The sequence below is a fragment of the Sesamum indicum genome, linkage group LG12 (genome assembly GCF_026168435.1).
Source record: "Sesamum indicum cultivar Baizhima isolate 11 linkage group LG12, ASM2616843v1, whole genome shotgun sequence".
Lineage (NCBI taxonomy): Eukaryota > Viridiplantae > Streptophyta > Magnoliopsida > Lamiales > Pedaliaceae > Sesamum > Sesamum indicum.
The window spans coordinates 16,295,313-16,318,887 of NC_142668.1; the positions used below are offsets into that span (position 1 = coordinate 16,295,313).

General features: G+C 35.9%; 4 protein-coding genes across 6 annotated transcripts; 2 read left to right on the plus strand and 2 right to left on the minus strand.

The window, feature by feature from the left end:
• Positions 1 to 117: 117 nt before the first annotated feature.
• On the minus strand, positions 118 to 4,840 carry LOC105175509 (disease resistance protein (TIR class)). Its single transcript, XM_011097962.3, has 9 exons — positions 4,559 to 4,840; positions 4,267 to 4,449; positions 3,783 to 3,916; positions 3,443 to 3,480; positions 3,316 to 3,362; positions 3,078 to 3,230; positions 2,614 to 2,831; positions 714 to 2,407; positions 118 to 618 (listed from the first exon to the last, which is right to left on the minus strand). The coding sequence occupies exons 1-9, from the start codon at positions 4,615 to 4,617 to the stop codon at positions 400 to 402; spliced, it is 2,745 nt and encodes a 914-aa protein (XP_011096264.2). The 5' UTR covers positions 4,618 to 4,840; the 3' UTR covers positions 118 to 399.
• Positions 4,841 to 10,304: 5,464 nt separating this feature from the next.
• Positions 10,305 to 11,564, plus strand: LOC105175638 (putative 2' cyclic ADP-D-ribose synthase BdTIR). The gene is made up of 2 exons (XM_011098140.3): positions 10,305 to 10,973; positions 11,216 to 11,564. The coding sequence occupies exons 1-2, from the start codon at positions 10,480 to 10,482 to the stop codon at positions 11,304 to 11,306; spliced, it is 585 nt and encodes a 194-aa protein (XP_011096442.1). The 5' UTR covers positions 10,305 to 10,479; the 3' UTR covers positions 11,307 to 11,564.
• A 1,975-nt stretch (positions 11,565 to 13,539) lies between these two features.
• LOC105175510 (NAC transcription factor 25) lies at positions 13,540 to 15,121 on the plus strand. Its single transcript, XM_011097963.3, has 3 exons — positions 13,540 to 13,824; positions 13,913 to 14,220; positions 14,313 to 15,121. The coding sequence occupies exons 1-3, from the start codon at positions 13,638 to 13,640 to the stop codon at positions 14,898 to 14,900; spliced, it is 1,083 nt and encodes a 360-aa protein (XP_011096265.1). The 5' UTR covers positions 13,540 to 13,637; the 3' UTR covers positions 14,901 to 15,121.
• A 1,979-nt stretch (positions 15,122 to 17,100) lies between these two features.
• LOC105175511 (serine carboxypeptidase-like 31) lies at positions 17,101 to 21,627 on the minus strand. 3 transcript variants are annotated; one of them, XM_088876328.1, is made up of 11 exons: positions 21,335 to 21,627; positions 19,947 to 20,084; positions 19,285 to 19,392; positions 18,986 to 19,081; positions 18,761 to 18,853; positions 18,597 to 18,679; positions 18,227 to 18,514; positions 17,988 to 18,118; positions 17,810 to 17,905; positions 17,610 to 17,715; positions 17,101 to 17,484 (listed from the first exon to the last, which is right to left on the minus strand). In XM_088876328.1, the coding sequence occupies exons 1-11, from the start codon at positions 21,429 to 21,431 to the stop codon at positions 17,335 to 17,337; spliced, it is 1,386 nt and encodes a 461-aa protein (XP_088732454.1). In that variant the 5' UTR covers positions 21,432 to 21,627; the 3' UTR covers positions 17,101 to 17,334. The 3 variants fall into 3 exon arrangements, with proteins under 3 accessions (XP_088732454.1, XP_011096266.1, XP_088732455.1); XM_011097964.3 differs by lacking the exon at positions 21,335 to 21,627 and having other exon boundaries at positions 19,947 to 21,316; XM_088876329.1 differs by lacking the exons at positions 19,285 to 19,392; positions 21,335 to 21,627 and having other exon boundaries at positions 19,947 to 21,108.
• Positions 21,628 to 23,575: the final 1,948 nt, after the last annotated feature.

Genomic DNA, 23,575 nt, shown 5'->3' on the forward strand with positions numbered 1-23,575 from the left:
TCTTGAAACTTTCAGCAATAACTTGATTATTCCAATAAATACTTAAATTTATACATCATGAATTTGAACAGAAAGCTATTCACATACAGGGTCTAAGAAATTGAAAAATCTCTAGTGTTGAACTAACAATTCTTTGTTTATTCCGACAACAAGTATCAAATCCATTTGTTTATTGCAGATACACACTATTGCAGAAATAAATAAATGAATATACTATCTCAAAAAATGGTATAAGCAAACCAAGACTTTACAAGTACAGCCAGGCCAAACCAGAGTGGAACACCATGAAGAAGCATGACCCGACAAGCACGCCAACCACAGCTCAGATGAGGCTACTCCAATTTGCTAGTTCAAGAGTATCTTTTAGGTTGTATTTTCAAATGTGAAATTTCACCATGATCACGCTACCAGTTTGGTAGTAAGTTTAGGCTGACTTGGTTTTTTCGTATCGTGGACCACAGAAGGTCTATTCTTATCGAGTTTTGCAGGAGCCGTTTTACTTCCTGCTGGAATTTTCTTAGATGCTGCAGGAGTCAAACCTCTAGCAGCTGTTCTTTCAGCAATTCTCTTCTGGCGTTCAATCAGTAGTTCTTCCATTCTCTTGCGTTCCTCTTCTTCCTGTATGGAAAATGCATCATCAAGAGTGTCAAACAAGAAAAGTGGAAAAAATAAATAAAAGTAGAATCAAGGTGCAACTTGACTAGTATATATACCTTCAATAACTTGCCCTTTTGCCCCATTAACCTACTTGCTGAAGTAGTCTTCTTGGTCTTGGAAAGAGAATCTTGCTTGCTCTTAGCAAGGGATCCTGCCAAAGCTTTGGACCTCATATCTCTTCCGATGTTTTTTGTTGTCGGACCTGCAGTTTTCTTGCTATTGGGATTTTTACCATTCACCAGAGTATCTTCTACAGTCTCGGTGTTTGCTTTAGCAATGGAAGATCTTTTATCGGCTTCGCTAAAAGAAATTTCAACTTCATAATCCATTTCTGGTGTCCAGGATGCAGTAGATTCCTGTGATTCTCTTACAAGAACCACACAGAGGTCATCAGGTTCAGCAGACTGAGAAATCCCAGCTCTGGAAATAGTTGGATTTCCATTATCTGGATGGAATGCTACATCAATATCAGCATCCATGCTAATATCAGTTCTCCAATGAGAAGAATAGGCATCAGCAGTCGACCTCGACTCTATAATGAAGGAATCATCAACCACAGGAGTTCCTTTAGTTGAGTCCGGTTTATAGGACAGAGAATCATGATTTACAAATTCCAAGTACTTAGCCTCTTGTGTTTCTGATCCTCCAGAGGAATTAACAATAAACCAATCTTCTGCTTTCCAGTTTTTGATAGTGGATAATTCTGCAGAAAGATCTGGTACGCTCCCCAGTGTGCTAGCCCTTGATTCTTTGAATTGTCGTGAAAACAATGCATTTTCATCTTCAGAAACAATTTTCTTCATACTTGCGTGCATTCCTTCACCATTTGCAAAATCCACAGTGTGAGCTGTACCACCATTCTCCCCCGCTCTCTGAATCACAAGAACTGAATCATCAGAAGTCAAAGGTTTTTTCCTGATTTTCTGTGAAAGCCCACCATTGGAATTTTCCATGAGAAAATGTTCATCCAGGGAATCCCCAGGGTGATGCTTGGATAATTCACTAGAATTTGTCTCTTCTTGACTCATGAGGAGATTCTGAAAAGCATCCCAAGCATTATTTGCTTTCCCTCCTTCGGACATATTTGCATCTACGTCGTTTCCAAAATCCTGTTCACCAGAACCATCTCCATTTTGAGCTTGGGATCCCCTTTTTCCTCTATTTTTATGTACTCTTGGGTGGGAATGTTTCTCCAAAGATGCAATTGCATTGTCTACCCCCTCTCTGATGGAAGCTTCATCAAGTGATGGAGCTTCTGAAGAATCTTCAGAGACTTCATCCTCTTCTCCATTGTGCCTTTGGGAAGTTATGTAATTTATGTTACGGATCACAACTGTTTTTGAATTCTTTTTCTTGCCCTTCTTAACATGTTTGTGCCCCTTTGTCGAAGGCTTCCTATCATGCTCTTTTGGCTCATCTGAATCAGTCCCATTGTCCGAGTCGCTAGATGCAGTTAATTCATCTGCTTCAGAGGCATCTGTTCCATTTGCATCTAAAGATTTATCCTTCTTCCTAGACGACTTACGACTTTGATGATTTTTAGATGGAATATGACCGCCAGAAGGTGACCACCCCATATGGCCCGGATAATATGGCTGCACAGGAGGCATACCAGGGAAAGGATAACCTTGGTATGCTGCTATTTGCTGAATGGGCCCCTGAAAATTGTACATATACGGTGGAATCTGATTCATCCACGGAACCTGCTGCTGACCGTTTGGTGCTTTTTCTGGTGCCTGCAAATTATTTTCTGCGACAGCAAAACTCAAAGATTAGGACACGCTGACATCTGTAGGAATTACTCTTAAGAGGAGATGGATTGACAAGTCAGTTTCAAGTCATAAGTCGAGTGTGTAAGATTTTCCTTTCCACGACATCAAATAACTGATAGTAATGACCAGAAAGAATTGCCTCGTAAAGACAAAAAATGTTTTAAGTAAATAATGCAGAATGCACCTTTGCTTCCATCCGAATTTGTAGGAGTAGTGGTCAAATCGGACAGAGGTTCGGAGGAACCAGTTCTCATAAGTGGATCACTTGCTAGCATAATTCCAGATGCTCCCAAGTATGAGAGGTCAGTCACATGGCATGCTTTTACTGCTGCTAGTTCATCCATCCATTGGTCATCTGAATGCTTTTTCTTGTAAAGCTCCTTGAAATCGGTACATGCCACTCTAAATGACAAAATGTAAGTTACTCTAAAAATATTAAGAGATCAACTTATCCAAATAAACCTTTTTGATGCTCTCAAACCAAGGCACAAGCATATATTTGCAGATATGGTTTGCGGTGCATTTTGGTTGGAGTTATATTACTGAAGTAGCTGTTTAAAGAAGGGTTAGTGTTGGGATTCTGAAACACACTACTGACCTCATGTACTTAGAATACTTAAATATGGAAAAAGAAAATAAAGTTTGTACCTTAGACGCGAGGCTCCAAATGTGTCAGCAAAGCATATAAGATCATCAATGATGTCCATCTCATATCCTGCCACGACTGCACGTGCATAGGCCATGGCTTGCTCTTTCTGTAGTAATGCTTTCCGAGTATCCATAACACGTTGAAGACGAATCCTTCTCAGAACAAGGAGTAAATGACTCAGCTACCAGATCTATAAGAAAGTAATTCACCGAACTTGACAAATGAGAGATCATTTACCTGGAATTTTCTCTCGGTGCATCCCCATCTTCTTCTTCAGAGGTTAACTAGAGAAGCCATGAAAATACTGGAGTTAGATGGAAAACTTATGAAAGGTATCATCTACTTGTTTCTGTTAATTAAATACCTTCAAGGAACCAGTTGACTTCTTCATGATCCCATCAGCTGATAAAACAATGTGCTTCGTAAGTAAACTAACACTGAATACATTGGAAATTTATGTAAAGATGCACAAAACCATAATAAAAAAATTGATCTTGTAATTTGGTAAAGGGAAAAAGGCCAGAAACGTAAGGGCTCGAAATCCCATATATCCAGCATAATTTTTGCAAGTTCTCGTTGCTGTCTGTTGTGGGATAAGGTCCAAAATCATTTTCAAACTATTACAACTCAAATAAATAGTCCCAAGTACACTCATTTTTGCATATATATGCTATTTTCTTATTATGGAGAAGCACTCATCGTACCTTCCCCCGGATGTCCTGTCTGCTCTGTGTTGGAAATTTCACTAGGATGAATTGAACTCTCAATCTGCAAAATTTCCCGTTCTATTCGCACTATCCTTTCAAGAATTTCAGGAGTGCTCACAAATCGCACAAATCTGCCAGCCAGAAACCAATGTGAAGATAAATTAGATCTTCTTTAAACCATACCTAAAACCTTAAAAAACAAGAACTCTTCCCCAGGATTTGAACTTTACTCCAAAATCTACTCTCAACTACTTTACCATTCCTTTTCATAATTCAGGCAATGTCAAGATTGTCGCATCAAATACAAATCTAGTTAGTACCCAAGAACACATAGAAGTTCAAAAGGATTAGAAGGGGAGTAAACTTATTCCTCAATCAGGTATAAAATAACAACAGATTATACACTTAACATTTGCAAATCAAGATTAGAGAGAATATAGGTTTGTAATGAGTTAAGAGATGATACGGTATAGTATATTACCTCTGAAATGTAACCTTAGTGAACCATGAGGCATCATCAGCAGTGGGCGGTGGGCGAAGAGTTATTGAATATCCACCTTTTGGAATCTGATCTTTCGCATATCTCAAGTGAGAGACGAAGGGTTCCACAAGCCCAGATGCCAGTTTCTCACTTTTCTTCCCGGAAAACACAATCAGATCACATCTTCTCCCCCATTCAAGAAAAAGATCACAACTTTATCAGTATCTAAACTACAACAATCAATTTGTTCACAAAAATTCAGAGACAAACACATAGTAAGAGAGAAATGTACCTTGTTCGTGTTGGGGTGAGTTGAAAGAGCGCATAATCAAGAAGGGCATTGGGATCCATACTCTCACTCACTCACTGTGTGGGTGAGAGACAGAGATGGAAGTTCTAAAGTTGTACTAGTATGGCAAAGTCCAAGTTCATGTTCTTGAAAATGACATATTTACTAACTGTGTTTCAAGTCTTAACTGGACATGAGAAAGAGCCAGCAAGAAGTGATGGAGCAGTGCACATGGGCAGTATGTGTGACTGTGTGGGTGAGACCGTGAGACACAGAGAAAGAGAGAGAGGATTGAGTGAAGGAGCAAATTTTCTTGATTACATTAGATAATATATGGAGGTGGGCCCCCACCCCATTATGTCCCCACCACCTCCCCCTCCATTATTTCTCAATTACTACCCTCTTCTTTCTTTCATGCCATGCCTAATTATGTTGTCTAAGCACCTACCCCCCCCCCCATCTTACCCATATATATTGGTAATAATTTTCTTCATTAATTAGTTGATTATAAATTCTTATAGTAATTAACAAGTTATTTCTCTTCTAATTGTATTCATAACATAAAAAGAAAAAGATACTCCTCCTTGTAAAAAATATCATTTTATTTTATTTTTCGCCACACATAATATAAATTAAAAGTCTGTAAAATAAAAGCAATCAATATTATTACATAAATAGAATATAATAGCAAAAGTAATGAAAATGGGGCATCCTATAAAGCCACTCATGATGATTTCTTTGGCAAATTAATGAATCATTAATAGAGTTTAATTGTTCTAGACCCATAAAGCAACAAAAGAAAATGACTCGCCAGATATTTTTTTTTCCCTTCTTTAATTCGGTGAATGGGAATGGGATGGGGACGCATTGGTTGGGTTGTCCTTATCGAAATCACATCCCTAATTTGAATTATAAGGATAGTGCGGAATGAATCATATTTCTTTGACTTTTTGGCTTCTTTCATATTTCCAATTCTTGTCAAGAAATCATTCAGATTTCTCTTTTAATTTTTTGGGGGCCACTTGATTAAGAATATCAGGTTGGGCAATGCAAATCAACATATTTGTGCATTATATATATATATATATATTAAAAAAGTAAATTACAATAAATTTTTATGAGATTTATCATAATTATAAATATTTTCTTATTATTTAAAAAATTATAAATATTTTTATGAAATTATCTGTTATTTGATAAATACTCCGTACAATAAACTATTGCGGGAGATATTTGTTAGATGACTGTTAATTTTATGTTGTATTTATAATTTTTTAAATAATAAAAAGATAATTATAATTATAACCAATTTAAAGAGAATTCTTTTTTATACTAAAATAAAATAATTTTGAATGATTGGTGTCTGAGATGTGGAACCCAATGAAGCTTATTTTAGGAAGCCAAGACATGTAAATGGAATATTGCAAATTGGGTGTCGATCTACTGCAGTTAAAAAGGAAAGGGATTTGTGAGTGGGCATTTTTTGCAAGAAGGAACAAAATATTAGGTTGTCTTATAGTTATGGTGTCGTGGCCTACAGTTATCCGACCATTGTAGATTCCAGCTTGCACATGATCTTCATCAATTTTGCCCATCCAATATTGGATAGGTTGAAAAAGAAGAAAACGACGTCGATTTATTATCTATAATAACATTAAAAAAAATAAATCAACCCAACATAATAATTATTCTTCAAAAAAAATAAAAATAAATTAATGAAACTATAAGATATTGAATTTTTCTATTTGTACAACCAAAGTACCCTTTAGATGGCTAATAAAAATATATTTAAAAAAAAGAAAAAACAAGAAAATATTGAAATTGCCTCATAATTTCAACCTCTTTTTACAAGAAGATTCGAATTCTTAAAATTATGGGGATGCACATGACATGGGTGATTGTTATTGCTTGAGGTGGAAGAGAGGAACCTGGCGGCGCAGGGCAACAAAGTGTGGATGAGGGTTGCTGTTGCTCCATCACAATGCTGACCTTTTCAGACCACCTTACTTGGAAGTTTGGGTCACAAGAATACTTGAGAAACATGCAAGAACATTTTTTTCACTCCCATCCCATGAACAAAATTAATACACCAATCTTGTCTCCACTCTATCTCTAGATTAAATTGACTCAAGCCTTAATTTCCTTATTAACCACTTTGTGTTGATAGTGATTTTTGCTTTTTCTTTCAAATGACAGAAATTAAGGTAGATTCAATATTTTAAATTATCGATCTCTTGCATGAGTGGTGGGGTACGAGTGTATGTATTTAATTTATTTTTAAATAGTAATATGTTGTTATTTGTTTACATCGAATTTGTTGGTTAATTTAGAAATATTCATATATTGTGTACTAAATATTATATTAATAGTATATTGGTTGTTGTGGCAAAGGCAAAGTCAGAAACTTAGATAAGTCCTATTAAAATTTTGCCAAACTAGTTCGACAGTTTAGATTATTTTAAACTTGACTCCACTCTTTACAAGATTTTTAGATTTTAAACTCATGTTCTTTAAGATCTGCCAAAAGAAGCCCAAAAAAAAAAAAAAAAAAATCTCCCACTAACAGACGTTAAAACTAACAGTTGACCATTCTTTTTACCCACATAATTTTTTGCAGTTAGTTTGAAGATCCGTTAATGTTGGGATTTTCTTGCAATAATTTGGCCTCCTTTAGGATTAAATTTAAAATTTTGTAAAAACATAGGGGTCAAATTTTAAATCCTCCTAAATTGTGGGAATAATTTTGCAATTTTGCCTCTGAATTGAATAATCACTGCAAATTTATCCATTTCCTGAAAATTAAAACCTACATTTATATAATTATCAATTTCACAATCAATTTTCATATTTAAGCTTGTTTATTTGGCCTGAGATATTTGAATAAAATAATATGACGGAATTTTGTTGTTGGTGCTTTCTCGTCAAATATCAAGTTATTAGTTGACCAGATAGACATGAACTTATAATAAGAAAGGAAAAAGAAAATTCAAAATGAGCATTACGCCCAAAGCCCTTAGTCCAAGCCTCGTCAATTCTTGATTAATACCTAAATTCCTAACAATCATATATATATATATTGACCACGGGCTAATAGCTCTTGGTCTTGGGCCAAGCCCTGTTAGCCGACAGGCTTGCCACCACCCCTCATTATTGATTTAGACCTATCAACATATTTTTTAAAAAATTCAATATTTTTAATTAATTAAATTAATTAAAAAAAAATTAAAGTTAATAAGTCCCGCTCTTTAAAAAGTAACTAGCTAGCTTCGCTAAAGGGGTTTAGTGTACAATTATTTAAGTTATGTGAATAATTATTTAAATACCAGCATCAAATGTGAATCTTTATCTGTGTATATATATATATATATGTTGTGTATATATTTCTTGAAATTTCTTTTCCTCACTGTTTCCCTTTGAAACACTGAAGCCAATACTATTTGATTCAGGCGTATGCACCATTATCCATCAAGACCTATTTCTTCAACCTCTATACTTTACAATTGAAAAAAAAAAAAAAAGAATAAGACCGTCTTGACCATTTCTTATTGGAAAAAAGTACTAGACATTTAATTTTAAGAATAAAAAACTAATTCCTCCATGTAAATTATAACATTTCAATAATATTTAATTAGTTGATGCATATATATATATATATTGTTTCAGATTGATTTTCTGTGTTTATCGTTTTCTTTCATATATTATCCGTTCATTCAGATGATCAAAGTATTTTCCAACCCCATTTTAATTCAAGAGACGATAACTAAAATTATGTTATTGGATATGTTTTTTTTTCTTTAATTAAAAATTATGATACAGTCAGAATTCATTTAAACCGCCTTACCTTCGATTAAAGTTGCGGGGACAAGAAAAAACAAAAAACAATGATAAAGAAAATGATTCAAGCACAATTGATTGTTTGAGTCAGAATGTAAGAGGGAAATTAAAAGTAAAATTAATTAATGTAATAAAGAAAAAAAGAAGGGAAAATGTCACGTTTTAATTTCGAGGAAAATACAGGAGTGGTTCGTTTCCCCGGGCGGCTAAGGAGAGCTGAATTGGTCCAAATTTCCATTTCCACCCCCACTAACTAAACAAATACTCCTTGGTCGACTCCACATTGTGCTTTTGAGTCTCCATTCCTTCCTTTTTAATTTACCAGAAAAAAAAAAATGATTGATGTCTAAAGATTGGAACAAATAAGAATACGAGAAATTGTTGTAATGATCAAGAAAAGTAGACCGCCCTGTCCACCTCCACCCCCCAAAAGGGCAAGCATTTTAGGCTGTTTCTCTGAAATTCTGTGCCAACATTGCCACATCACTTGTTGGCTTGTAATTTACACATAAACCCCAATCATAGTTATTTGGAGACGGCTTTAAATTTTGGAGGCCATGGGCGTCTATTATTCCAAACCTATTTTCCCGACAAAGATTGTCGATAAATCTATTGTGTAAGTGCTTACAACGAATGTGTATACTTCCCCATGTACTAGGATATTAATTACACAAGAAATCAAAATTGGTTTTATCAAGTAATTCAATTTTGGATATAATTACACGTAATTTACACTGCCCTTATAAGAGTGACGATGCATCTTCTCATATGCATTAGCTGGTGTGAATATGTAAAATGATAGTTTGATCAGAAAATATTTGTTCGACTTGTATTAAGTTAGTAATAAGTCAATCGAGGGTAGATATTGATTTTCATTTTTTTTTTGTTAATATAAGCAAAATTTGATGAATTTTGATTAATTGAGGTATTTATTTGTTGGTAAAAAACAAACACAAGGATACTAAATATAATTTTTTCAATGATAAGAAATTTATAAATTATGGGTAATTACATAAAATCTCAAAAGATGACTGTATAAATTATTCCTTAAAAATATATACATATATTTTCACTATAGCATTGTATTTATGTGTGTATTACACACGCTATAATTTATTACACACACAATATTTAGAACAAAATCACATAAACACACAAAGAACGCTACTTGCATATGTCCGGGACACGGGCGAGAGCGACATTACTTAATTCTAAACCACGACTCCTGCTGCATTTCACATCCAGAGGGTGACACTTAAATACGGCCTTATGCTCTGAAGTCGCATTCTGCAGTTATTTCGAGATGTAGTTTTAACCTTCTGGGTTATTACTACCTTGTTGTTGTTCGAAGTACAGTGATTAATTTCAAAGTAGAATATTTCGAAAAAATTAATAGGCTGTCTGAATTCACAAAATTCTGACTAAGAACTAAGAAGCCAACAAGGATTTGGAAATTGAAACACTCAATTGTTGAATCTAATTTGTAATCATGCATAAAAAAAAAGAAAAAAAAAAGTTGTACATATTCTTTTTTATTACAAATTCTTGTTGCATACTGATGTCACACTAATATGTGTTTATTGTTTATTAATGTGACACTAACGTATGATACGAAAGTGTAATAAAAAAAAAATAAAAGAAATGCTGCCTGGAAATTGAATTTCTTTGGGTCGTCAATTGGTTTGTTAAAAATGAAAATATGTACGAGTTATAAATAAATAAAATGCATAATAAGCGTGTTTGAAGGATTAAACACTCCTCGGTAACGCTAACGCCTAGATAGTCAATTCATTCAAACCCGCTTACTCTTTTTCCCTCATCATCGTCATTGTCAAAACAAGAACCCCAACTATTTTTCAAACAGTCCAACATTCTGATTAGTAGACATGTCCAAAATTTTCCATTCAAAATCAAACCCCCACCCCAAGAAAATCTACACCAGTTTCACTATAAATCCCCTCTCCGGAGCGTAATCAAGACCCTACAATTTAAATCTCTCACCCAAACAGGAACAGCTAAAAACAAAATATATTCTACTCAAGGAAACACGTACAACCCCCCCTAGTTAATTAGACTGCCTCAACCGGACCATGCAACGTTCATCCTCCGCCGTCGTCTCCAACATCGGCCGCCACATCCTCCGCTCCAAAGCCGTCGAATGGCAGCAGAAATCCGTACCCCCGTGCGATGTGTTCATCAACCACCGGGGGGTCGACACGAAAAGAAACGTGGCGGGGCTGCTGTACCACCACCTCCGCAGCCTCCGCCTCCGCCCTTTCCTGGATAGCAAGAGCATGAAGCCGGGAGACAAGCTGTTCGACAAAATCGACGTGGCGATCCGAGAATGTAAGGTCGGGATCGCCGTGTTCTCTCCCATGTATTGCGACTCTTATTTTTGTTTGCACGAGTTGAGCCTCATGACGGAGTGTGGGAAGAAAATCGTGCCGGTTTTCTGCGACGTAAAACCTTCGGAACTCCGGGTGAAGGACGACGGGTCATGCCCGCCAAAGGACCTCGACAAGTTTCGATCGGCCCTTGAGGAGGCCAAAAATACCGTCGGACTAACATTCGACACCTTGAGAGGGTAATTAGTACACTACTTCTGCACTTTATAATAAACAAATTATAACAAATCATACTTGATCGAATTTAAATTAATTATATGACAAATACAAATATGACTAATCACATGATGAATGCATTATATTTACTAATTTTAGTTCGATCAAACTTGATTTGGCTAAAAAATTTTAAAATATTAAATATTAAATGTTCCTCGTATTTAATAATTTAACTAATTATTTCTATTTTTTTTGGTTGATTCAGGGATTGGGCGGAGTTCCTTGCTAATGCAACGGACGTGGTGATCAAGAACTTGATCGAGGTGGAAGAAGAGGAGCTAATTAGCAAGCTCTAAAAGAAAAGGCGCGGGCGCTGTCACAGAATTAATAACCTTAAAAAAATAAATCATTCTTTTCATTCATTTAATTTCCTAAAGCTAGTCCTAATTTTTGATGAACTTGATTCAGAGGAATAGCAGCAGGACAATGGCTAACACATTCATTATTCTTTCAAAGTTCAAAGTTGAAGACGGCCGGTTGTCAACTTACTGGTCCTGCAGGAATTACTACAATTATTAGGCAATGAAAGTTGTAAAGTTTCCATTCATCAACTACATTATAATGCATGTCTTTGTTTCAGAATTTTTTGCCCTCTTATATCACAAAATTCTAATTCAACCACGACACACACACACATACACACATATATATGTATATATATATTCATGCAGCCATATAAGGCTATAAGAGGGCTGCATTAATTAAGAGTAAATTAATGTGAAACCCCATTCGATCTTTAAAATAAAGTTATATACATGTGATGATGTATATGTGAAACATAGTACAAATAGTTTGTACATAGGACAGACAGATGTATATAATATAATGTAGGTAGATTAATTGGAAAAGTATTTTTGACAAATAAAAATAATATGAAATGAATGTATATTAATGTTAGCGTGCTGAAGATTTGATGTTGGTTTTCAAGTCAACAGTAACCACACAATGTAGGAAGAGACTGCCCCTCTCCCTTCCCCTAGCTACCTTACAAAATGGTAACGTAGAAAACTTTGACATGTCGTCTTCCTTTTGACCTACACCCACCCTTCCACACATATATTATATATAATGTGTATTTTTAATTTTCTAAACTAATTCTTTTTTTTTTTTTTTTTTATCATGATATCCTGGTGTTTAATTATGACTAATTAATGATTATAAATAAATTCATCATAATTGTGGGCCTTGTTGTTTTTCCAATCATAAAAGGGGCTATAGCCCATATATAGTGTGAGCCCATATATAAAAAGAGAAAATGAGACGGAGGTAAAGCCTGCTTGCTGGGCCCAATGATGTGTCGTTTTAAGGGCATAGATTCCTCCACCACATGGAATTCTAAATCAAGACAAACCAACCCATACGCGAAAGCTACTTTGGTCTCCAATTGTTTGCCAATGCGTCTTCTCTCCTCTTAACAATTCAACGTTTCATTTGGACTCCCCTCTCTCCTATCTCTCTCTCTCAAAAACAACCATATCTTTTCTTTTTATCCTAATTTTAATTGCCTCATCTCTATCTTTTTTCTGTTTCATGCACAACTTTTGACTTTCCAATTCCGACAAAACCCCCCGCCACTCCACATCACTCTTCTCCCTTTATTTTGCATCATTACAACATATATATATTTTTTATGCTCTCCACAAATCTCTGGCAACAAATGATATTTCTTCTTGCGGATTTGCTGAACAATAACCTCTTTTAAGACTTTAAATTCTTCAACATCTTATGTGCAGATTATTATTATTATTCAGAACCTTTTAGTTTTGCTAATTAACTATGATATCATGTTCGAACGATTGTCTCATTTAATACATTAAGCTGATAAAAAGGAGGTATATTGAATATTCAGTGATTTAAACGGAATGCTCCAAATATACAAAAATAATCTGAATTCATGAGAAGTCCGACCAAAAAAAGGTTAAAAAAACTAATAAATAAAATGCACAAAATTAAAATTTAAATGACTTGTTGATGAGTTCGACTCGATTGATCCGCACACCTAACCATGAGTTATTATTACTCAATTATAGTACTAGAACCATGATACAAGTATTTGTTGTCCTCAATAATTCTGCAAAAAACATAAAGAAAATAATAATAATTGAAATGGGGCGAAGGCATTAATTGATTTTCTACTACTTATTGCCATTATCGTCATTGTGATGTGGACATAAAACTGCAAGAGCATCACCGATGCTGGAATGCGGCGCGGCCGCCGGCTCCGCCGATCCCACCACGCGCACAACAACAAGACAGAATTTGTTTCTTGGAATTTTTCGGGGGAGATAAATGCCAATTGCCAAACAGCCCCCAACACCCAAACTGAAACAAGGGATGTGGAGAGGGGTGCTTGTCTGTTACACAGAAAACGCGTGATCCCAACCGATGTGGTCCCCTGGAAACATCTCTACACGTGTCCATATCCAAGTGGTAGATGTTAGGTATCTTTCTGCACCTGAGCGCCCCCCCCCCCCCCCTCACTCAGATATTCTTTCTCCCCCACATCATCATGTTATAATAGCATTTGCCATTCCTTATCATCATGAAATCCTTATTACATAAATACCATAAAGAAATTTCATTAAGACAAAAGAGAGAGAAAGACAAACTTTCTGAAAATCTGATCCATGGAGAGCACAAGTTCCGGCGGTGGCAGCCACCATCAGCCACGGCTGCCGCCCGGGTTCAGGTTCCATCCGACGGATGAGGAGCTGGTGGTTCACTACCTGAAGAAGAAAGCCGCCTCCGCCCCTTTGCCCGTTGCTATCATAGCTGAGGTTGATCTCTACAAATATGATCCATGGGAACTTCCAAGTAATCATCAGACTTCTCATCACTATTTTCTTGTTTATAATTCTTGATAAGAACATAAGGATTTATGATTTGATATTGTTATTTTTAGGCAAGGCTAGTTTTGGCGAGCAGGAGTGGTATTTCTTCAGCCCGAGAGAGCGGAAGTACCCTAACGGCGAACGGCCTAATCGTGCCGCAACGTCGGGATACTGGAAGGCCACTGGCACCGATAAGCCTATCCTGACGGCGAATGGCACTCAAAAGATCGGGGTGAAAAAGGCCCTGGTTTTTTACGGCGGGAAGCCACCAAAGGGCATCAAATCCAACTGGATCATGCATGAATATCGACTCGTTGACAAGAACTCCAGTGCTAATAAACCCCCTGGAATATCTCTCACCAAGAAAGGCTCTTTACAGGTACTGTATATATGGACTATCAAATAATTAGTGCATATTAATACGTAAGTTTTATTAACTTTTTGTGGTTGTTAATCTGTATGATTATGTAGCTTGATGATTGGGTTTTATGCCGGATTTTCAAAAAAGGCAATCCGAGCAGTCGACCGATCGAAATGGATGATTCCATGGAAGAAATGCCCGTTTCCATGCCGACTTTATCGATGGACGTCGGGTATCAGAGTTCCTTTCCGGGGCCTGGAAAACCCTCCAGCCATCACGATTCCAGGGTTTTGACGTTCGAAGATGATCACGGGAATAATTTCTTTTCCGGGATGCTCCCTGGAAGTGGATCAGCAATTCCTAGCAACATCCCGATCTCTATATCTCCATTAGCATCTTCAAGTTCATCAAAATCCGACTTTCCCAGGAATATATCGTCATCGTCATCACAGTATTGGAGTCCAGTGCCTATAAATGGAACATCAATGCTCACTTCAGAAGCCAATGATGATTACAAAAACCCTAGCAGCAATCCAGCTCATGATCATCATCATGACAGGAACATCTCCTTCATTTCCTTGCTGAATCAGCAATACCCCCAAGCATTCCACCAAAACTCACAGCTGCAGGTTAATTCTCCAGAGGAAGGGCTCCTGCATCATCAATCATACCAATTTCCCACTTCCCACCTTCAATAAACAGCAAAATTCGACACCCATACGAATATTAATTAATCCCAGGTGACGTATATATACACATACTCGCATATATACTATTTTTTGGCAATTAATCTGATATGTACAAAGCCATTCAAATTCTCATGAATTAGTTGTTATTGAGATAATTATGTACATAATTAAGGACAAACAGGGTTTGGTTCCTACTCGTATTCTTGCAGTAATACTGGTTTTGAACTTAATCTACTTGCTGAATCCTCCTATCCAATCATAGCATAAACAAATTTGTATTTATTATATTGTAATTTCCACGTCGACATCGTTGATATGAATTTGTATGTATATATATGTTACCATATCTGATTCAATAATTGATAATTCATGTGAGTACAAACACACATAAACAGCATCGTCGGAACAATCTATACATTTTTCCGTAGCATTTGATGTAAGTTAATTATTAGTCTGAAACACGAAAGTCAAATTAATTCTGGGAGCTTTTCCAACGTTTTCTGGGAGATACTCTGAAGAAGTTTGAACATAGGATTAAATAATTTGAGAATTTATATATGTTATTTAATTATAACTAGGTAAGTAAAAATTTCAAAAAAATCAAGTTGGGAATATACCTATAGCCGAAATTGGGGGGATTTAGGTGCACATTTTCTGCTCCTGACGTAAGATTATTCCTATTCGTTGTTCCAATCTGAAGCTTCAATTATTATAATTATGGTTCAAGATACACTTATTTTTTCTTTTAATTAACTAATCTTTATAATATGTCATGACGACATAAGCACAGCCAGGAGATGGGGTATTTGTTTAATTCATTTTTTTGAACATTAAATGGAATTTAATTATAAAACAGTATCGGATTTAATATTTCATTTAATATACGCACGACAAATATAAAGTACTCTTCTTAAATATTTATATTATTTATTAAGCTAGAAGAGGTTAGTGTAACCACCTTTTTTAGCTGGATGATTATGGATTAAAATGTCCTCAAACATACTATATATATATATATTTTTTTTAATTTAATGACTATCCCTTTAAATTCTTCTGTCAATAATATTAATTATATTTATTCTCATTTAAAAGTAATAAAAATTATTTAAGAAATTATCCATTCTCATCAGTTTTTTATTTTAATTATTTTCATAGTACATAAGTATATTGAAAATTTAGATTATGCAATATATATGTGGAGTGTGAGTTTACGACTACTTTTATAATAGAAGATTGGGATTGATGAAGGCATATAGAAATGCATGCTTTTGGGGAAATTAATTCTTAAGAAGTAATTAGGATGGGACCATTTAATTTAATTATGCGTCTTAATAATGTCATTTTAGACCTCTAATTTGGGAAAGAAACTTATTAGCTTCTGTCTTCTGGACTATTTCTCTTATATATATATATATATCCTCAGAAATAAATTCTGAAATAGATATCAAACTGACTGAAAATTACATTTCCAATAATGACTACTTCCACTAAGTGAACACTTTCTTCTTAATTATTATGCATCATAATATTATTCCTTAAGAATAAGCATAAATAGGTCAAATGATTTAAATATTTTGAAGTTGCATTTGAATTGAAGAATTTGTTTAAAATAATAACTTTTTGAATTTATTTTAAATTGTTTCAAATTTAGTTATTTGAATTTTTTTTTAAAAATTCAAATTCATCAATCCAAATGCATCTAAGTATATCAGCTACACATGGGAATCCAGTAATATGAAGGCTTGCTGAGGGTTTTCTTGGTATTTCCAACTTTTGTGGATACGGACCAGACTACCAGCAGCCAGGCCCATCAGGTACGTCTAAGTCAGGAAGTTTGGGCCGAGTTTGCATTTGAAGTTTATATTTAATTGGGCCGGAGATTTATAGGACTAAAATCATCAAATCGCCCAATCTATGTTTGAAGCAAATTTGGGCCTACACCATAAAATCACTTGGGCCCTCTTGGTTAAAGGCCCAAGAGAATAGGAGAGTGGCCCACATTTAGTAAGTGATTTTGTTTTCATTCATTGATTCTCCAGATAGAATAAACCCAACATCAACGTTGGAGATTCAATCGCTCATGCGAAAGAGAGATTTGTAAAAGGAAAGAATTCCTGAAATGCGTTTTCCTTGATATGCCGAAGTCGTGAAAACACATGCATATACCTTGCATGAAAGTGTTTTTAGAGGAGGAAGAAGGCGATGGAAGTTGAGAAAACCCCAAAAACTCTTATCCAACACCATGGTGAAGATCACAGTCTTCTTGTGAAGTCTAATGACTTGTACATGAAGTTCATTATTCTGATTTCACAGCCAACGCAAAAGTAGTAACACTACACGAAAAAAGGAGAAACTCTCTCTAACAGCATTGTTTTCACACTTGTCGTAAAACTAACATCGGAACAGCAAAGTTTCTCGTAGAACTAGCCGAGCGAATTCATCATCAATCCCTCTCGGAGGGCAGAGATTCACCTGAAAGAAATGATGCAAAGAAAGCAAGCGACTCGCTTGGTTTGAATGTGGGCACATCATGGCCTGCTCCTCTGAATGTAGCAAACGTAAGACCATAATACTCTTGAATCCACCCACCAACCTAGTTTAATAAAATCCTTTTCAGTAAGGAAAAATCATCGTCTGTTGGTCCAGCATAAGGCCTTTTGAGGAACTAACATGCCCCTTATTTTACTACTTAAGAAAAGAAAAAGAAGAGTTTGTTACCTGTTTCTGATGGTACCAAGGTCTCCATGCCTTCTTGATTGGAAGTCCTAAGGAGCTTAAGCTGTATCTCGTTGACAAAACAGGAACTCTGCCATCGGTATCTCCACTGCCAAAAAAGTTTGTTGCAAAATGTCAAAATTTGGACTGTGAGCTTTGACTTGTTAAAGAAACATGAGGAGACTTGGAAGGAAGCATCTAACCTGTAAACCCATATCCTTAGTCCTGCAGCTATGAGCTTCTTGTATATGGGAAGGACGGATGTCCTTGAATCCGACCATCCATAGAAGATTGTCATACTGCATCATGGAAGATCCAATTAGTGGCCGTAATTTCGCATACCAGACTATAGATGAAATTAAAAGGAGAAATTGACATTACTTGCAGATGGTCCAGTTCCTGAGGCTAGTTCCGTCAGCAACATGGAGGGCCTTCTGAACATCAAGTCGATTGTAATAGGTGTTCGCATAGTGCTCCAAGCACGGGTCATAACCACCCATGAGCCTTGGCATCTAGGCAAAATATAGGAACCTTGTTTTATTCTTGATCATAGTGGTAATAAAGGAACCATGCACTAATTCTATAAAACAAAAAGCTCAGTGGATTGGATATTCAATAACCATATTGGATGAACTCCTCGCTCTGAATAGAGTCGACATGTCTGCTGAAGCAGATGAATTACTTTGGCAGAGGGTTGTATAAAGGCTATACATATCTATCTCCTTATACTGCTTAAATAATTCTTCCACAGCAGTGTTACAATCGGTATTGTTCCATGGATCATCACTGTAAAAGTCACAGGTCCGAATGATAGTTTTGTGGGTTTCATCTGAGACAATAGCATGGCTCCAGGCATAGTCCACAATACCTCGCCAGTCCTCAGCATCATGTGTTTCAGGATTACCCAGCTACAAACAAGTTATTAAATATAACTTTCTTCTGAAAATAGTTCGCGATATAACGTTTGTGTGTGTGGTGGAAGTACTATACCAGAATGCCCCTAAGATCAATGAACAAGGAGGGATCTTTGTTCTTATCGTGAATAATTTCAGCCAGCTCTGGAACATATTTCCCTAATTTAAACACATCAAGAATATGAGAATAACCAAATTGGACTGAGGGGTGGATGATGGCAAAAGGGTAAGAAAATATACCTGCATAGCTTTCTCCCGCAATATAAAATATCCGGGTCCGATATGATGGAAACTTGAGAAACCACTTGTGCAGGAAACCATAAGCATCATTTGCTGGTTAGAGTAGTCCAATATGGGCACAGAGTACACACAATTATTTTATCAATCTGGTCATACTCGAAAACTCGCCTGGCCCCACACAAATGCTTTAGGTACCAGATTACAGTAAAATATAGAATGGCTTACCTGTAAAGTCATCTCCCAGACCATCATAATCACCACTAGTATTTGTGTATGAGAAGCCAACACCAATCGGAGATTCCAGGAATAATAAGTTGGCTTCTGTAGCGTCAAACAAGATAAATAGATCAAAATCCACTTCCTTTGTGTTTGTGTATTTGAAAGCATGGTAATATTTGGAGGTCGATTGTGTCTTAAATCAGTAAACAAGATTTTCTTGTTGCAAATTGATACACCTTAACTGATATGCTATTCAAGAAATCTGCATGCAAAAACATGCTGTCGGGAGATGGTAGAAATTAAACCTGTGTTCCATGAGAAAGAATTAAATTTTAAGCCACGTCCATCCAAGTCAACAAGGAAAGGTCCAATCTCTTGTGTTGCTCCATATCCCACAGAAGAGCAACCAGGACCTAGAACATAGTGTACCTTGTCACCTTAATGGAGAACACGAAACCAAGCACCAAATAGAGTATACAAATACTAAGACTCAGTTGGATAATGGGAAAAGCGATATGTCCACTAAGTTTTAAGTAAGGAAAAGGCAACCTTAATCCCTTTACAATTTCAAAGAGTTTATTTGTGAATCATCCTTTGTGTAACGTATGGGACCCTGTGAAGCTAACACAAGATGAGATTATTTATGAGGAATCTAATTATTAAAAGAATATGGCGTTAAGAACTTCTTTAAATCTTGTATTTTGAAATATGGATAAAAAGGTTAGTTAAAAGATTGCTACTGGCATCAGAACATGAAAAATGCAGTTGCTACCAGAAAGCCGATATACTCAGTGCTTATGCATATATTAATACAACTAGAACACTTTTAAATGCTGATTGCCATGCTCAAGATGTTTATATGAATTATGCATGCACTGGTTTTCAGTTCATTGGAAAGTGTTAACAATCAACTGCATGCAAGTGAAAATCCATGGTGATATTGTCTCTTTATTGTTATTTCCCTTACCTCCGTTTAGCCATAGCACTAAAGGTTTTTGATCAGCAAGGGTTGTGGCTTCATAGAACCAGTAAAAGAGTGCTCTGCCGTTCTTTTCGTTTACTGTCACATACCCAGCATAGTGTCGGAAACTTACACGGGGTTGGCCTGGAAGACTAGTCACAAGATCTTCAGCAGCCTCAAAGTTAGATTTTTTCTCATTAGACCAGTGCCAATATCTAGCAGTTACTAGTGGTTCCATGGAAACCATAAGCAGAGAGAGGACAAACAATACTTTAACAAGACCCATTCTAATAACACTAGACACCAATTTGGAGATGGTTACTGCTACCCAAGGTAAAAATATGGAAAGAGCAGGATGTTTATTTATACTTGTGGAGAACTAGTTGTCCTAAAGGAAACACGAGAGGGGGTCTAAATTTCAAGATTGTCTTTAGTGAAGACGTCCTATGTGACACACTGTTCTCTAATTTGGTCGGCAACTCTATGGCATCTGACGTAAGTTTATGCAGGTTCTAAAAGTAAAACTAGCATGAAGTAGAGTGGAGCCTCCATTTCGTATGTGGGTTGTTGGATCAAAATCACGTGGATATCCAGTATAAACTAAAGTATATATTTCCACATTTTTGTTGCCAAACTTTGAGGACCTAGTCAAGATTTTATCCTTCATCCAACAAAATCACATGGATATATGTTTCTAGATTTCTAATATCAACTTTCATGAGCTAGCGTCGATCTTACCCTTCACTAGTCTTCAACTGCCCTTTACTTTTTTCTATTAATAATCATGTCTTCTTTTGTTTATTCTTGTTACTGCCTACTCCCAGAAAGTATAGGAATGCATTTTGCAAAGATGACAAGGAAGCCAAAGATTTGTATATTATATAAGCAGTATAAGGAAAAGATAATGAGAGCTAAAGTATATCAGCAAACTGAAAATTGGGTAAGTTTAAACTCTCTTCTCAGTTGTGAGGAGGCATTGGTTTATGTTTAATTCTCTAGTCATTGGGCATGACATTACATCAATAACATGATGCTAAGCAGTTCTTCATCAAGCTTCCCATGTCACTTATTAGTACTTAAAATGACACCGCACAGATTGCTGAGCAGAATGAAGCATAAAAAATGCTGCTTCCGATAATCTCAAATTAGACTAGATGAGAAGTTTAGCCTGGAAAGATAGGAGCAAAGACAAAGCATTATGGCAGATAACGCACGCTTTGGTATTATATGCATGTAGAATTTATGAATATGCCAAATAAAAAAAAAAAAGAATCTTGATGGAGGTTTTTTAAATATAAATGTCGTTCTGTGACATATTCAGACGGACTGCACCATCGGTCACTGTTTCATATGTACCCACGAAAGAGGTGAAGGGTCAAAGAAACCCACATTACCATTGCTTTGTTGAAGGATGATGTCATCATTCAAATCAAGGTACTGACTTTCTTCTGACATCGAGGTACTTTGAATGGGAACTATTTTTCGCAGCATGTACTATTTTTCTCATATTGACCACATATATGCTAACCAGTCTTTTTTCTTTTTTCCTTCTTTTGTCATGGAAGTGGCAAGTGGAATGATATTACGGTATATATTCCAAATTGGTGGTGTGTGCAGTATGCGGATAAAATTTGACATATTCTTCTGGAATCTCATCATCAGAGCAAAGAAAGAAAGGGGTTTTGTGGCGAACCTTATGTGCTGTGACTTTATCGTCTGATAATCAGGCTATTGGAAAGATATGATTGCAAACAGCGAACTTGGATATGAACCATGACTTGGATTTCAACTTCAATTTAGTTGAACAATGAGAAGGAAATCATCTGAAATAAACAAATAAATTCATTTAAGATGAAGAATACAATCTATTGAGAAATTACATTTCACATGTGGCAGTTGTCTGACATGCAATGTTGTAATGCATTATAGCAAGTTATGACAACTCTGCTTTACTTTGATTTTTGAATCAAAGATTCCTGTCAGACATAAAGGTATCTGTCGGCAATAGTAAGTCCTTTAATTGCTGATATGTTATACTGTACTCAGCACCTTGATATGCAAACTCTAACGGGACAAGAACTATGTTGCCAAAGCAAGTAGCAAAATGCATTATTATATTAGCTGCAAATATAATAAGTTTTATTTGTTGGAACAATGAAGGCTGAACAAGTTCAGTGGAACATTTTGTTAGGTGTGAAATCAGAACCACTAATGTGTTGCACGATCTAAAGCAAGGAAGGCATGTCCTAAGCTTATTATGTTCAGGATTATTAAAGCAAATATTGCAATAGCTATTGACTGTGAATCAACAAGTAGTGTATCACGTTGTCATATCACTTATATTTTATTATTCTGGACAAGATGGTTCATTGCATGGATTGCAATAATCAAATAAAGCTTGTGGTATTAGGTCAATAAGCATGATATGAAAATTGGATTCTACTTATTGTAGTGGGAGATTAATTTTCTCAAGAAACATTATGTCATTATCTGAATTATGCAGAAATCATGAGAGTTTTGGTAAACTTCAGGTTTAGGTTTTCCAATTAGATCCATAATAGTAAAGATAGACATAAGTTCACAGGTGCACAGAGAGAAGAAGAATACAATAACTTGACCCTTCATCTCAAGTTCGCTCACATACAGATAACTTCCTGTCTAACCAAAAGGAAACAAAGAGAAAAAAGGATAATCTTTAGAATTTGATCATAACCTTATGCAGTTTTCAAGTGGCAATCTGTCGGATAATGGTTAAAGTTGAACCAAGAATTATGCGAACCAGCCACTAACAAAAGAAAAGAATAGCACCATAATTCTACATAGGTTGTATCTTTCTTTTCTTTTCTTTTTTCCACTTCTGTAATTTCTCCAAGATATCAAGGAACCTATTAATCTTTAATTATGTTTCTTCATCATCGTTGCCTCTGATGAAAAGAGCAAATGAATGCTAGAAGGTAAGAAAAACATGCATTAGTCAACAGTTTGTTTGCATGTTTCTGTGTGCAGTGTGGATGGATGGTGTGTGCTCTGTTTGTGTGTGTGTGTGGTGTGGGGTTTGGATAAAATATGAGAAAGGTGGCACAACCATATTCCACTACAGTCCTTTCCACAAGTCAACCATGAATTGGCTGGAAAAGAAGTTCCATTGGACCTTTCTCTGCCAAAGATAAAAAGGGCAAAAATAACAGGATGCGCTGGACCTATCCATCTTAGCTTGACTCCCGCAGCATAAAAATGTTGATCGATGATGAATATCCTATTCCAAGAAATTCATGGACCCTAACTCCACATAGTTGGTGGTAGATAATAGTATGTCTGTAAGATTTTACACTCTAAAACTTTCACACTTTATACTTCTAGCCGTAGGTTAATGGATGGATGGTGACTAGTGAGAAGAGAGGGATATGGATGTAATTGATGTAGACGGTGAGAAGAAAGTAGTTAAGCTTTATCTCTAAGTTTTTTAGCTAACCATGTGAAAGTATGCAGCCCACATAAAAAATTACCTAAGAAGGCCTATATAACTTGGGGGGAACATAAACAACTGTAACTGCTTTCGGTCAACTAAGATAATGAACAAGCAAAGAAAGATAAAAACAGGAGGAATAGAATTTAAAGAACCAAGCTGTCCCTGG